Here is a 16,898-nt window from a genome sequence, read left to right on the forward strand (position 1 = left end):
GATCACTTATCTCAATGCCATTTTCCAGCACTGCTTTCACCTCCATTGTTGACATTAGTCTTCAGAAATCTATTGACTTTGGTCATGAATGTTTTTGCTTATTAAGCTTCCATAATCCTCTGAGATAGAGAATTACAAAGATTCAACACCCTCTGAGTGGTTTACTCACTATTCCTAGATTAGTTGGTTCTAAACTCACTGGTTAGAGGAATCATTCTATTTCAACTGTCACATCCAGTAAGAATTCTAAAAGTTTCAATAGGACCACTTCTCAATGTTAGAAACTGTAAGAAATATAGGTCCTATTTCCTCTCTTTCTCCTTATAAGCCATCATCCCAAGGATTGTTCCAGTGAATCTAAGGATAGATAAAGCATTCTCATCTTATTTATTGAGGAAAATAATAATGGTTTTTCTGATGGCAGGTGATTTCTGAGTTCAATGACTCCTTTATCCATTACATCAGGAATGCATGTTTACTCAGACCATATAACAAAACATTCATTCGAACAGATTGACCAACTGCTTTGGGTTCTATCTTTAGGTCCCAACACATATGACGATGCTAGCAATTACATCAAGAGCCAATTCCTGGATCTCAACATGCGAAAAGATGTCAAGGAGATCTATGCACACATGACATGTGCTACTGACACACAAAACGTCAAGTTTGTGTTTGATGCTGTGAAAGACATAATCATTAAAGAAAATCTCAAAGACTGTGGTCTTTTCTGAACATTTGGGCTTCAGTCTTTATCAGGTATTGAAGAACTTATTGTAAAAGTACTTGTTTGTAACCACTTTCATGATAAATATTGATGTTTATGGAATCAGAATCATAACATTACAGAAAGACACCATTGGGTTTCAAGCTTATGTTAATTGCTTGTTGAATAGTGCTGCCAGTTCCGTCTGTCTGCCCCTATCACCCCACACCTACAGCACTGAGGATTTGGAGTTCCTACCCTTTAAGAGGCAATCCAACTTGCTTTTAAAAGACATTAATCACTTCCGATTCCATCACCCTTGCAGGTAGCTAGTTTCAAGTCATTATCACTAATTGTATTGTAAAAGTTCATCCTCACAACCACCCTGCATTGATTCCAGTCCTCCAATTGCTTATCTTCCTAACCAGATGCAGTACTTGAAGTCCTGTGAACTATAAAAAACATTGTGCAAACCTATTACTCAATATATGAATAAGTCAGGACTGCAGAGTCAGTCAAAAGCTGGAAAAAAGCACAGCAGGTCAGGCAGCATTGGGGAGCAGAGTAGTCAACATTTTGGGCATAAACCCTTCATCATAAGCCCTGACTTATACTGCTCTTCAGATGCTGCCTGACTTGCTGTTCTTTTCCAACACATTTCTTGACTCTTATCTCAAGCATCTTCAGGCCTCACTTTTTCCTAATCGTTATAACCTTATTGTGAAGCCTCTTCCAAGGATGCCTACTCCCTCCACAAGGATCTCAGCGAATGTCTCTCACTGCATTCTCTAGGTTGTCCCCAAGCCCTAGCACACACCCCCCACCCCACTCCTATTTATCTCTCAGCCCCCATGACAACCCCCACCCCCATTCCATATGAACATAAGCTATCATATTTCAGACACATAACAAACATCAAAACTTCAGACAGTCAAACCACATAGTTCCATTTCATCACCTTGAGCTGCTGCAGCCCTTCTCTATGATAGTGTAAAATGAAAAATTCCAGGAGTCACAAATGTGGAAAGTTGTAAAGATGACAAATGGGTACAATGGGATAAAGACAGGTTAGGCAAGTGGGAAGAGATCTGGGAAATGTAATATGACAGAAAATGCAAGATGATACTTTGTGGCAGGAGGTGTATGAAAATCATAATATTTAAAGTGAGACAGATAGCAGAGGAACTCCTAGACAATGCAAGTACACCAAACATTAGGAATGATTAGAAACAACAGATTACTGGAGTAACTCAGTGGATCTAGCAGCATCTGTGGAAAGAAAGCAGTCAACATTTCACGTCCATTACACTCTGAACAATTGGAATTTCTCTACCATGTTTCTTTCAGATCTTAAAGATTGGCAGTTGCTTCATATATGAATAAAATGCTGTTTGAGGGGAATTAAATTGAAAATAGAGAGGTTATGCTTCAGATACATGGTGCATTGGTGAGATCACATCTGGGAGGACTGTGGATGTCGATTCCTTATTTATGCAAGGATGCAAATAAATGGAAGCAATTCAGAGGTTTACTGGGCTAATAATTGGAATGCATAGGCTATTTTAGGAAATTGGACAACTTTAGACACTATTAATAAAGTGCCTACTTTAGATGGCGTATCTTCCTATTAATTTAACAGTCTTGAAATCTTCTTTTTCTGCCCTCAGGCCCTTCAGGCTCTAGTCTTTCCAGCTTTCGCATGAAGTGTGTTCCATTACCAAGTTTGAATTGACATGACCAGCTTCTCCAACCCCATGTTTAATTGACTTCATTATTCTCACCAGCAAGATAAGCAGAAAAATAAATATGGTATGATGCGTCATGCCTACTGTATTGCTTTCCAGGTCTCAAACATTTCATTAATAAAAGCAACACTAAATTGAGAGGGATAGTTGACCTAAAATGGTGACTAATCCTCCAATGCCTGTGATTTTGAGAAAATTCTTGCGAAGCTTTACTTCAAAAATGCACCACTTTTTGTTTAAAAATAAGTTCAAAGACTTTTGCCAAACAATGCAAGGTAAAGATAAAATAAGCTTTCTTTTCTAAAACAATTGATCTGATTTAATAGCGGGTATAACTAGTTTGGTTTACAATCAGTTCTGATACATGATAGTTCTGTTCTTGTGAAATCTTGTGTTAAGAAAATCACGCAGTAACCGTGCAGTTTAAACTAATGGGGCAGGAATCACATTATAACTAATTTGGGTAAGGAAAGTTCTCATTCAACAAATAAATGCTTCAATTGTGCTAAAGCCAATTCACATTGAAGAAACACATGTTATAGAAGAATTGACTACATTCATATCTTTATCAGTTTTTATTTTTCATGCATGAACTAATTTCACTGGACATGGAAATTACTAGTTTCATTCCAGCTGTTATCATCAGGATGTTTCTAGTGAAAATATCAATTTCCTCTTGGGATATAATATATACATATTGCTACGCAAGTGTGAAGTGGATTTGTTTGTATGTCTCTCTTTACAGGCTCCAGAAATGTTTACAATGCCTGATTATATCTTTTTGAGCCTTTGGATATATTTTTATGGCAGTCATGGAGAATGTTTAAGTAGTGAATGTGACTCCTGGCAATGAGTAGGAGGCTATAAATGCTGGAGAAACTCCATGTCTGGTAGCATCTGTGAAGAGAGAAACAGAGTTAATGTTTTGAGTGCAATCACTTAAAGGGGACTTTTAAACATGCACATATTCCTGTTGCAGACAAACCATGCTCTCCTTTAATGCTCTATCCTCAGACTCAACATAATTAGCTGTGTTTTATATTATTCCTCCTGTAGTCCATCACTAACTACTACATGTTCAAAGCACAGGTGAAATCAGAAATCCTACACCGAGATGTTACCTGGGTTTTCTTTGCTGCAAGTTAGATTACTTTCCTGATTACCAATTAAAAGGCTTTGAATACTTTGAAATGAAGAAAACTTGTATAGCTAAAAGGTTGAAGACAAACACCAATCACTTTGAAGTGAAAGAAAATCAAACCAGTCCAGATTCAAAAGTACAACAGGCAACTGCCTTTATTCTTAAAATGCATGGCAATATCTACAGAGATCAACACTGTCTTAGAGAATGCATTGATTACTTTTCCCACTGAATTCTTTTATTTGACATTTAATCATGAATAAATACATATTGGATAATTTTTCTCCAAAGATGTCTCAGAGATAAAATCTGCAATCACGGAAAAGGATAATGAAGGTCACCAAGTTTTTGTTTAGCTTGTACTACATGCAACTCATCGACTGTCCACTTAATCTCCTTCCCAACCTCCCACATGAGATTCCATAAGCCACAAATCAATGCCTGCAAAAAGGACTGCTGTCCAGACGCACAAATCAAAACTGAACAGAAGAAGCCCTTATTCGACATGTATATGCCAGTCTATTTGGGTCCAAGCATCCAACTTCCCATTCCCTTAAAATTCTGTTACCAAATATGTATCAAAGTCCCTTGTAAATAGTAATGAATGTGACATCACAGGTTATGTACAGAAAATTCTTCAAAGTACAATGCCAATCCCAGCAGAGTGACAGGTCACAGAAGGAATTCCACCCCAGCCTCAGATATAAGAATAATAGAAAAACAAACAAAATTGTTCATTCAGGAGGGGCAACGAATGAAAAAAAAACTTGCTGTGCTAAAAGTATATCTTTAATACAACAATAATGTACATGACCATTTAGAAATGCAATCACCATGGGACTTAAAGCCAGGCTTCACCTTCATTTTAATTGAGTCACTTAAAAATGCCAATTTAAAAATCATAATTTGTTCCATCATTCACAACCATCATTTCTCTAGAACTGTGTTTGCATAACATAGGTTTGAGGCCCTAGAGCAAGAACAGTAGCAAATCATGTAGGAAAAAAATCTGTTAACAAAGATACCAATTCTTGACAATAAATATATATAATCTAATGATTATAAAAATGGATTGGAATGGAAAATGTACTTGCTTGATGAACTTTCAGAGCTATCTTTTAAAAAAAGTGACTCGTCATCTTCAATGTAACTCAAACGTGACAACTATTTTAAATGTGCAATGGTACGGGAACGACAGAACCTGTAAGCAAACCAACCATGATGTTATGAACAACTGTGGCGGAGGTTGTTTGTATGCTTGGGGTACATAGCTTTTTTTCAGAGGATAAAGAGTTCCAACAGAACTATCAAGTCTTTAAAATATATATACTGGTTAGGTTTATAATTATTGTTTTATTTCTTGTAGTCTATATGGCAGTGCTATATTATAAAAATAATCTAGTGAGAGAAGTACAATCCTACTTCACAGTACATAACTATGATATCCAAAATTCTTTTTAGGTCATTGTTATTTTTATTAACATTCTGATATGAACAGGAAGCATGAACTCAGTTTAATCGAGTACCAGACCAAAATTACTGAGTTTAAAACAAAATCAACAGATTTCGAATCAGAAATAAAAGTAGGTAAAATACAGCAAACAATGGGTGATTCATTAGAAAAAAGGTTTGGTTTGATTTTAAATGACTAATTTTAAGTCATGTATTGTTTTTTATATTTGGCAAACGTTGAACAATAGATGGCACTTGAAATTTCAATGGTAGCACAGTTTTTACGACAGCTGGAGGGTAATACTAAATTGCTAAATCAGTTTACAAGTCACTATGTTCTGTGGATCTTTATATTGCTTTCTAAATGGATAAATACACTTGAAATAATTTGCATTGGTTTTGGTCTACAGAAAAATGTTACGTTCTCTTCTTGCTGGACTAATCAGTACTACTATCAATGTCACAGAGCATAATTTTGTACATGTTAAAAAGAAATACAATTTAATACAATCCTTGAATTTCATATTGGTCCAAATGTCATTTAGAATGAATGAAAGCACTGATGATCAGTTATAACAAAACTTCCAATAATTCTCTCTACAAAATTTAGCTATAGTTTGCATTACAGATCAAAAACAATGAAACACTATCCAAAAAGTAACAACGATCATCGATTGCGTTACCTTTTGATCATTCAATACAATTGCATATTAACATATCAAAGACAAAAAGAACTGGAAACAAAAGCAGCAAAATGTTTTTTTCAAACACAATGCTGAATCAGTAACAGTACATTATGTACATTACTCATTTCAGACTAAAGCACAATTTTTAAAAAAGTGTTCATAATACATAGTTAGTATTGAATATCTTGCATGCAGCCTCCCTCATGACGTCAGTCATTTTGTTTCTAACTTCTGCCAGGCAGCATAACCAGGGAATACAATGGTCCACCTACAGGCTTCTTTTTATTAACAAAAACAAACCTAAAAGAAAAGTAAATTCAGATGTTTTCAAAAACTGCATTAAGGAAAATACAGCTTATAAAAAAGCAAGCTTTTCATTCAGCAAGTTACAATAATCCTAAAAATTCCATGCTTAATGTCTGCTTTGTTAATGGAAGTTTTATTAACATCTAGTAACTTTCAATTCTTTATATTCCCACAGCCTCTGCAAAGTCAGCACAGTATTACAGGGCGCGAAGAAAACATATAATATGTACTATAACAAGTCTGTAGTTAGCTTGCAATCCCTCACCTGGGTCAGCTCTTGATAACAAGCCTCAGTATAATCCACATTCCTTCAAGTTATTTTTGATGATGACATCTGTCACTGCATCAAAAACAAACTGCACATTCTTGGTATCTGTGGCACATGTGAAATGAGTGTAGATTTCTTTGGTTTCTTTTCGTCTATTCAGATCTTCAAAGTGACACTGGATGTATGCTGCGGCTTCCTCGTACGTGTTGGATCCTGGTCAAAAGCAAAATTAGTTTGGATTAGACAAGATGGGACAAGGAACCACACTGCACATAAAATCCTGTATCATTTTACAAAGGTGACAGCATTAGTAAATACTGTCAACAGAACTTAGCTCTGCAACTGACTTGACAAAGTGATAAACATTTCTATAGAATATATTGAACTACAGTACGACTAGATATAATGAATTCAAAATTTCTGAAGGTCTACAGTGTTAAAAGAAGCTGTATTTATAGCATTACTGTTTTGAGTGCTTCAAGCCTGTAATACATTTCTCACCATTTACCAATCTATGCAGCTTAGGTGCAATATAATTGCTTGACTTAGTAATGCATTACATTCACTGCTATTTGATACTTCTGAAAAATTAAGAACGCAGATCACTAAATCCAATTATTGTTAATTGAGTTCATGTTAAAAGTGCAAACATTTCACGACATGTAGCAAATCATTACCTGTATATTCTGGGTAACAAATTGTTAGAGGACTTCTCTTAATCTTCTCTTCAAACAGATCTTTTTTATTTAGGAACAGAATAATGGATGTGTCTGTAAACCACTTGTTGTTGCAAATGCTATCAAAAAGTTTCATACTTTCATGCATACGGTTCTGGGAAGACAAGATTTGATCATACTTGTGAAACAAGATTATCAGCTTAATCCTTGTCTCAAATAATCATGCAATTTGCTTGTGCAGCAAAGGAAAATCACCAAATAACAATAAGAAATGTTAATACATAGAGCCATAGAGATGTACAGTACAGAACAGACCCGTCGGTCCAACTGCCCATTCAGACCAGATATCGTAACCCAATCTAGTCCCACCCGTCAGCACCTGGCCCAAATCCCTTCAAACCCTTCCTATTCATATAGCCATCCCCTCAGCCTCTGACGCCCCAGGGAAAACAGCCCCCGCCTGTTCAGCCTCTCCCTATAGCTCAAATCCTCCAAACCTGGCAACATCCTTGTAAATCTTTTCTGAACCTTTTCAAGTTTCACAACATTGTTCCGATAGGAAGGAGACCAGAATTGCAAGCAATATTCCAAGAGTGGCCTAACCAATGTCCGCAATATGACTTCCCAACTCCTGTACTCAAAACTCTGACCAGTAAAGAAAAGCATACCAAACGCCTTCTTCACTATCTTACCTACCTGCAACTCCACTTTCAAGGAAATATGAACCTGCACCCCAAGGTCTCTGTTCAGCAACACTCCCTAGGACCTTACCATTAAGTATATAAGTCCTGGTAAGATTTGCTAACACCTCACATTTATCTAAATTAAACTCCATCTGAGACTCCTCAGCCCATTGGCCTATGTGATCAAGATCCTGTTGTAATCAGAGGTAACCTTCTTCGCTGTCCACTACACCTCCAATTTTGGTGTCATCTGCAAACTTACTAACTCTTATGTTCACATCCAAATCATTTATATAAATGATGAAAAATAGTGGACCTAGCACAAATCCTTGTGGCACACCACTGGTCACAGGGTCCCAGTCTAAAAAAACCCTCCGCCACCACCTTCTCTCTTCTACCTTTGAGCCAGATCTGTATCCAAATGGCTAGTTCTCCCTCTATCCCATTAGATCTAAACTTGCTAACCAGTCTCCCATGGGGAACCTTGTTGAATGACTGAAGTCCACATAGATCGCACCCACCACGCTGCCCTCATCAATGCTCTTTGTTACTTCTTCAAAAAACGTAATCAAGTTTGTGAGACATGATTTCCCAAGCACAAAGCCATGTTGACGATCCCTAATCAGTTCTTGCCTTTCCAAATACATGTACATCCTATCCCTCAGGATTCCCTCCAACAACTTGCCCACCACAGATGTCAGTATCACTGTTCTATAGTTCCCTGGCTTGTCCTTACCACCTTTCTTAAACAGTGGCACCATGTTAGCCAACCTCCAGTCTTTCGGCACCTCACTTGTGACTACTGATGATACAAATATCTCAGTAAGAGACCCACCAATCATTTCCTAGTTCCCCGCAGAGTTCTAGGTTACACCCGATCAGATTCTGGGGATTTATTCACTTTTATGAGTTTCAAGACATCCAGCGCTTCTTTCTCTGTAATATGGACATTTTTGCAAGATGACACCACCTATTTCCCTACAGTCTACATCTTCCATGGCCTTTTCCACAGTAAACACTGATGCAAAATGCTCGGTTAGTATCTGCCCCATCTCCTGCGTCTCCCCACAAAGGCTGCCTTGCTGATCTTTGAGGGGCCCTATTCTCTCCTTAGTTACCCTTTTGTCCTTAAGGTATTTGTAAAAACCCTTTGGATTCTCCTTAATTCTATTTGCCAAAGCTATCTAGTATCCCCTTTTTACCCTCCTGATTTCTCTCAAGTATACTCCAACTGCCTTTAGTCGAAAAGATTCACTCCATCTATCCTGTCTATGCCTGACATGTGCTTCCTTCTTTTTCTCAGATAAAACCTCAATTTCTTTAGTCATCCTGCATTTCCTATACCTACCAGCCTTTCCTTCCACCATAACAGGAATATACTATCTCTGGACTTCTGTTATTTCATTTCTGAAGGCTTCCCATTTTCCAGTTGTCCCTTTATCGGCGAACATTTGCACCCAATCAGCTTTTGAAAGTTCTTGCCTAATATTGTCAAAATTGACCTTTCTCCAATTTAGAACTTCAATGTTTACATCTTTTTGGGTGCCATCCTGCTCTTTGGCCGGTCTTCCATCTGGGGCCTTTGGCCCGTCTTCCATCTGGGGTATTAGCCCCACCCTCTTTCTGCCCAGCTCTCTGACCCCACCCCCTCCCTTGCACTCTGACTTGCTCTTTCTGCCCCTCATTTCTATCTGGCCCCATCCACTACTTCTCTCTGTGCAATCCCCCTTCTCTGACCCCTCTGCAACCTCGTCAAAAGACTTTTACATAAAAAGTCACACAGTAAAGCTACAGCAAGTGCTATTTCACATTGTGTGTGTCATGACCATCATACCCTATAACTTTAGGGAGTTTTTTAAAATCACCATTTGGAGGTGCCAGTGTTGGACTTGGGTGGACAAATTTAAAAATTACGACATCAGGTTGTAGGCCAACAAGTTTATTTGGAAGCACTAGCTGTTGAAGCGCTTCGCCTTCATCAGATGGTTGTGCAGATTCAACCACCTGATGAAGGAGCAGGGCTCACAAAGTTAGTGCTTCCAAATAAGCCTGTTGGACCACAACCTGGCGTTAAAGTGATTTTTAACTTTTCAAATCTGAATTCTCGCTCAAGATTAGAGTGGTCTCCTTATAAATCTACGGTCATGCACCGATGGGAAGAGAAGGGGTGATATGTGGTGGGGCCAGATAGAAATTGGGGGGCAGAAAGACAGCACATGAGAGCGCGAGCAAGTAAGTGAGAGCGTGAGGGGAGTGGGGGCAAAGAGATGGTCAGGGTTGGGTGGGCAGAAAGAGGGCAGGGCTAAGGTGCCAGAAGGAAGGCGGGCCAGAGAAAGGGTGGAGAGACAGAGAAAGAAGAAAACATATACATTTTCTAAAGAGGTGCCATAAATGCTTGATTAAATTATTCAGCCACAATGTCATTAATGACATGCCTATCCAAGCCTGAAACAAAACTATAAAAGATGATCTACTAAAAAGATTATTTCCTTCTTTTAAATAGTATTGTCAAAACACAATCACCATGTTTATTGCGAGTTCAGTTCTTACCACTGACTGAGCAATTTAAATAATTCCAAAATTATAATAATTTAATTCTGCACACTTCACCTAGTATGAAATGCTCTTAAAACCAATATGTACATATTAATAATGTCCCCGTAACTACATGCAGTATTTATAAGAAACAACAAACCCTAAAGTACCAAAATGTGTGTTTCCTATAAACGCTTTCCGCAGAATATTTATTTTGGATTTCTCTGTTACAGAAGACAATGGAAGAGGGATCAAGATGTTTCTCTTATAGATGTAGATTTTCGTTAGGCAGTTGCATCAGAGGTTATTGGGTAGATGGGAATGTGGTATTCAAAATACAAACCCTGCATGTGGCGTTAAATGGAAGAGCAAGCTCAAAAGAGCTGAGTAGCCTATTTCTGCTCCTAATTACATGTTGCTCATGTAAACACTAAGGGCTAAACTAGTAATGTAACTTGTGAAAAATTCACTTAGTTTGCAGTTTGGATCACTGAGTGAAACTCAAGCATACCTATCCTGTTAACTACGCCAGAAATTTACTTACAACACTTGTGTAAAAGCTGAAGTAATCCCTACTAAATCCTGACTGTACCCCTCACATTTGAACTTCTCCTTCAACCAAACAACATTTCTCTTCCATATATATTGCTGATTTGAGACACAGAAACAGCCTGCAAATGGAATAGGTCCTTACAGAATCTTTCAACTCAATTTATTGTTGGTTGAATCGGTCTACACTTTAGAAGAAATTAAGCATTTTCTTTCCTGACCTACAAAGTTGTACTCCAGTTTAATCTAGATTTTTCCAGTTATATTATGTACAGTTCCAATAAAATGTTTTTAAAGTTTTGCAACGTTACATATTTTTAAACAAGGTATAGTTCCATTGGTCGCTGATATAAATTACTCAGCTTTATGTTTAGTATTGAGTTGGTAACTGTTCCAGTTTGGTTGTATTTTTATATTTACTCCTACTCATCAGCTGGAGTAAATACAAAAAGAAAATATAAACTTTTTTGACACTGTGGTTTTAAATACTCATTACTTATAATTATGATCAATTTCATTCCTCTTGAAATATGACAACTCTTGCAAAACAAATTGTGAAACTGCAACAAAGAACATCATTTCAACAGGCAGTTTATGAAATGCTGTAAAGGCATCAATTGGCCCAGTTACTCGCCAGATGAACGTAAACCGTATGATGAAATGTACACACCATTTCCTCATCTTCAGCAAGCACAAGATCGTAATCACTCAGAGCCACACAGAAAATTATTGCAGTTACACCTTCAAAGCAATGTATCCACTTCTTCCGCTCTGATCTCTGACCGCCTACATCAAACATCCTAAAATTTTAAAAAAAGCCAAATAAATTAATTTCAAACCATTACCAGTCTTCTGCATAATTAGACACATGCACAAAGTGTGATACAGTAACATCTTGCACAGATTTCATGATAAGCTATTTTATACAGATATATGTATTATCATGTAGAATCTGAGCAATGAATTTTTAAAGTTCTATACACAAGCTTCTACAGATAATCAAATTTCTGTCCAATATACTATCTACAAGTTACAGTAATATTGAATTCAATACAGCCACAAAGGAATATAGCCTAAAAATGGCTGGTAGGACTCCAAGAGCTCATTTATCAACTTTTGAAATCTTTTTTACTGTAACTGCTTACATAATGGAAGTGTTCATTTATCATTTGTATTAAAATGGTATTAAAGTATATCTGGCATATTATGATGATTCCAACTGGTGGCACTACTGGATAAATCAAATCTCCAATGAAACCCGGCTTGACAGATCATTAAAAAAAACATAGTTAATGTGATGGTCGTTCGTAGAAACAGAGCCACAAGTAGCTTCAGAGATTCTTCAACAACAAAATACAAGTTTAGTACAGCAAAGACAAGCTAAATATAGAACACTAAGAAAATCTTAAAACACTCAGCAAAACAAAGTTTCATTGACCTCCAATGACACCACTTTTCAGTGACAAATGCAGAGAAATTACACCTCTATCAAACGTGTTAATTAGAATAAACTGACTCCCCCAGTTTTTTGTCCTACGAACTAAAGTCTTATGCAAATATTCACAAACTGAATACCTAGACCTTCTCAGTTTCTACTGACCAGCAGATTTCTAACTAAACACACTTAGTCTGGAGGATATACAAACTGCGTGCCGAGATAATTAAGCTATTTAACGGAGCTGGAAAATTTCTTTACTTGCTTCTGAACTCAGTTTTTACAGTCATAAAAAACTTTCAATCTCTAGATTACCTCAAGCCAATCTTTGACTATTCTGAAAAAAAAACAAACAAGTTGTGCATCAACCACCTTACCTTTATGTGTTTTATGCTACCCTAGTATAAATATATTCATAACACTCAAGGGGCTCCTTGTTGTCTGATGCATACTGTATCAGTTTACTTTTCCAGAAGAATTGAATGAATTAGCTGATTTTTTAAGGAATGAGTCGTTGGAAGTAACCAACACCCATATACCACCATTTTAAAATTTAAATCCTAAACTTTTAATATAAAAATCTCACATCTTTCATCTCAACATATTGTATAGTATAATTAGATTTTTTTCAACACATCAAATAAATTAGGTTTTAAAAAGAGAACTCTAAAATATTAGACAAGGGAATACTTTCCAAACCAAACAAAGACGCTAAAAATACTCAGCCAACCTGCCAGGATGTGCAGAAAGAGAAAGAGTTAATATTTCAAATTGTACACCTGTAAAAATTAAATAATTGATGAACTAACTTGGAGAATAATGAAAAGATTTCATATTGCTTGGTGCAAAAGCAATATTACACTTCTTTCCACATTCATCCAAATCCAAGTACATTATCAGGGAATGACTCAGCCATCCATCTTGCTGTTTAGCATTATAAATGCAACTTCACAGACAAAATGCTGGCAGACAGAATTCAAATCAGATCCTAGTCCTTAACTAACACACCTTTCTTCTCAATTTATACACAAGTATGCCAGGTGCCAACTCAGCTTTCTACACATAAAAAGTTTACTAAACGTGAAAATGTTTCAAAGTTAACATAAAGCCTTAAAACTGGATGTAAACATATGAAGCAACATTGAAGAATGAAAACAGCTGCTCTCCATTGTGAATTTCAAATAAACCTGCACTGGCTCAATTTGTTTAGTGCCGGAAAGCAACAGTTTTCAGATAGCAAAAACTGTTTCGATACAAATGCAAATCAGATTTAATTCAGAAAATTTTTCTGACATTGCACAAACTTAAATTTGGTAGATTTAAAATTAAACTCAATATTTATAAAAAAGGGGTGACTTATGGTTTCTGTAGCTCTCCATGCATTGGGTTTTTCCTCATGTATGCTGTAGGCTAGTTGAGATGCTACTATGAATAATAACTATTATCACTGTACCGTTTTTTTAAACTAGGTGGCAGGAAGTGAGTTAGAACAGTCCTGGCTTTGTGCTGTATTACAATTCTTTTGTTTCAATGAAAGTGGTTCTACTGTTCCTTAGAATGACAGATATGGCAGCTGCTTTGATAGTCCACAAGGAGGTGCCTTACCATGCAGTCATTTAGTAGTAAAAAGTGAGGTGTGCAGATGCTGGAGATCAGAGCTGAAAATGTGTTGCTGGTTAAAGCACAGCAGGTCAGGCAGCATCCAAGGAACAGGAAATTCGACGTTTCGGGCCAGAGCCCTTCAGATTCCTGATGAAGGGCTCTGGCCCGAAACGTCGAATTTCCTGTTCCTTGGATGCTTGCTGTGCTTTAACCAGCAACACATTTTCAGCTCATAAAGTCATTTAGCTTGAGAACGGAGAACAACTATGAAAGGCAACATGGTTACAATGCCCTTGTAAAATTGTCTAGAATATGAGCAATACATGTTAGGCCAATTTTTACTGCCTGACCACCATGGAGGTGTTGTTTTCTTAAACTGCTTCAGTCTTTGAAGTGTAGGGACACATAGTACTATTGGGAAGGGAGTTCAAGATTTTTGACTCAGTGAGTGAAGGAACAGCAGAATGTTTCCAAGAGTGATGAGGGCAGAGCGGTAGATGTGATTATATAGACTTCAGTAAGGCATTCGACAAGGTTCCCCATGGGAGACTGATTAGCAAGGTTAGATCTCATGGAATACAGGGAGAACTAGACATTTGGATACAGAACTTGCTCAACGGTAGAAGACATAGGGTGGTGGTGGAGGGTTGTTTTTCAGACTGGAGACCTGTGACCAGTGGAATGCCACAAGGATGTGTGCTTGGCCCTCTACTTTTTGTCATTTACATAAATGATTTGGATGCGAGCATAAGAGGTACACAGTTAGTAAGTTTGTAGATGACACCAATATTGGAGTGTAGTGGACAGTGAAGAGGGTTACCTCAGATTACAACAGGATCATGACCGGAATGGCCAAATGGGGTTTAATTCAGATAAATGCGAGGTGCTGCATTTTGGGAAAGCAAATTAGATTAGATTAGATTACTTAGTGTGGAAACAGGCCCTGCGGCCCAACAAGTCCACACCGACCCGCCGAAGTGCAATCCACCCATACCCCTACATTTACCCCTTACCTTACACTACGGGCAATTTAGCATGGCCAATTCACCTGACCCGCACATCTTTGGACTGTGGGAGGAAACCCACGCAGACACGGGGAGAACAGAGGTTCTGTCAGTCGCCTGAGGCGGGAATTGAACCCGGGTCTCTGGTGCTGTGAGGCAGCAGTGCTAGCCACTGTGCCGCCGAAAATCTTAGCAGGACTTATACACTTAGTGGGGAGGTCCTAGGGAATGTTGCTGAACAAAGAGACCTTGGAGTACAGGTTCATAACTCCTTGAAAGTGGATTCGCAGGTAGATAGGATTGTGAAGAAGGCATTTGGTATGCTTTCCTTTACTGGTCAGAGTATCAAGTACAGGAGTTGGGAGGATATGTTGCAGCTGTACAGGACATTGGTTAGGCCACTGTTGGAATATTGCATGCAATTCTGGTCTCCTCCTTATCGCAAAGGTGTTGTGAAACTTGAAAGGATTCAGAAGAGATTTACAAGGATGTTGCCAGGGTTGGAAGATCTGAGCTACAGGGAGAGGCTGAGCAGGCTGGGGCTGTTTTCCCTGGAGCGTTGGAGCCTGAGTGGTGACCTTATAGAGGTTTACAAAATTATGAGGGGTATGGATAGGGAAAATAGACAAAGTCTTTTCCCTGGAGTCAGGGAGTCCAGAACTAGAGGCCATAGATTTAGGGTGAGGGGGGAAAGATATAAAAGAGACCTAAGGGGCACAGAGGGTGGTATGGATATGGAATGAGCTGCCAGAGGAAGTGGTGGAGGCTGGTACAATTGCAACATTTAAGAGGCATTTGGATGAATATATGAATAAGAAGGGTTTGGATGGATATGGGCTGGGTGCTGGCAGGTGGGAACTAGATTGGGTGGGATATCTGGTCGGCATAGACGGGTTGAACCGAGATGCTGTACATCTCTATCACTCTGAATGGATAGTGAGAAACCAGAAGAAATTGTTGCAGGTGGCAGTGCGCCCATTCATATGCTGCTCCCATCCTTCTGAGTGCAAGGGGTCCTAAGTTTGGTAGGTGCCTTCACAGAAGCCTTGGTGAATAACTACAGTGCATTATATGGATGGAACACATAGCTGTCACTGTGTAGTGGTGAGGGAAGTACATTTTGAAGGGAGTGAATGAAGGATCAATAGAAGATCCTTTGGTCTGAATAGCGGTGAGCTTCAATGTTGTTGGAATTACACTCATCCAGGCAACCAGAACAGATTCCATCACACTGCTGAGTTTTGTCTTGTAGATGGTGGTGAACAGGTAATTGGGGAGACAGGAGACCGATTAATCACAGAGAATTCCTAGTATGCAACCTGCTGACATAACCATAGCATTTATATGGTTGGTCCAGTTCAGTTTCTGGTTAATACGGATTCCATAATTGAATTCTCCCCACTATTAACATTATGTTATTGTCATTTAAATATCAAGGGGCTACGGTTAGATTCTGTCCTGTTGTATGTGGTATTGCCTGGTAATTATTTAGCACAACTTTAATCTGCAACTTATCAGCCCGAGCCTGGATGTTGTCCAAGTCTTGCTACAAATGGCACAGATTGCCTCAGTGATTAAAATGTCACAAATGACGCTGAACATGGACAGGCCTAGGACACTATCCAGAAGAACTTCTGAAGCGATGGACTGCGTCTAACATAGTTGACCCTCAACAGTCTCAACCATCTTTCTTATCATAGGTAGGACTCCAACCAACAGAATTTTTCCTTATTCCCATCCTTCCATTTTGTTGGGGCTCTTTGATGCTCCATGTGGTTGAATGCCACCTTGGAGGTAATCATTCTTATCTCCCCTGGAGTACAGCATTTTTCATCAGCTTTAGACAATCACCACTAATAATTGCACAATTCCCTGTATCATTGCAACACTCCATTGACTGAAGCAATATAAGTGCCATTTGCAGCAAGACTTGGACAACATCTAGGCTTGGGTTGATAAATCACAGGTAAAGTTAATGCCAAATAATTGCTAGGCAGCGACTATGTGAAAGGGGACAGAATGAACTCAGGAGTTGACTGATTCTGATGGAAGCCAAACTGAACAGCATGAGCAGGTTATTCCTTTGCAAATGCCTCTTCAAAGTCAAGG

The 16,898-nt window shown here is 38.3% G+C and overlaps 2 protein-coding genes across 2 annotated transcripts in view; one reads left to right on the forward strand and one right to left on the reverse strand.

Moving 5' to 3' along the window:
* Positions 1 to 734, forward strand: part of LOC132828147 (guanine nucleotide-binding protein G(t) subunit alpha-2) — a 62,177-nt gene extending 61,443 nt beyond the window's left edge. Inside the window, exon 8 of the mRNA XM_060845071.1 lies at positions 544 to 734. Coding sequence (XP_060701054.1) covers positions 544 to 734 — 191 coding nt within the window. The remainder of the gene's footprint in view (positions 1 to 543) is intronic.
* Positions 735 to 3,721: 2,987 nt separating this feature from the next.
* LOC132828337 (guanine nucleotide-binding protein G(i) subunit alpha-3) overlaps positions 3,722 to 16,898 on the reverse strand; it is a 33,024-nt gene continuing 19,847 nt past the window's right edge. Inside the window, exons 6-9 of the mRNA XM_060845356.1 lie at positions 11,419 to 11,548; positions 6,982 to 7,135; positions 6,302 to 6,517; positions 3,722 to 6,030 (exon numbers count right to left, since the gene is read on the reverse strand). Coding sequence (XP_060701339.1) covers positions 6,327 to 6,517; positions 6,982 to 7,135; positions 11,419 to 11,548 — 475 coding nt within the window. The 3' untranslated portion in view covers positions 3,722 to 6,030; positions 6,302 to 6,326. The remainder of the gene's footprint in view (positions 6,031 to 6,301; positions 6,518 to 6,981; positions 7,136 to 11,418; positions 11,549 to 16,898) is intronic.

This window comes from Hemiscyllium ocellatum, chromosome 26 (genome assembly GCF_020745735.1).
Source record: "Hemiscyllium ocellatum isolate sHemOce1 chromosome 26, sHemOce1.pat.X.cur, whole genome shotgun sequence".
NCBI classification, from domain to species: domain Eukaryota; kingdom Metazoa; phylum Chordata; class Chondrichthyes; order Orectolobiformes; family Hemiscylliidae; genus Hemiscyllium; species Hemiscyllium ocellatum.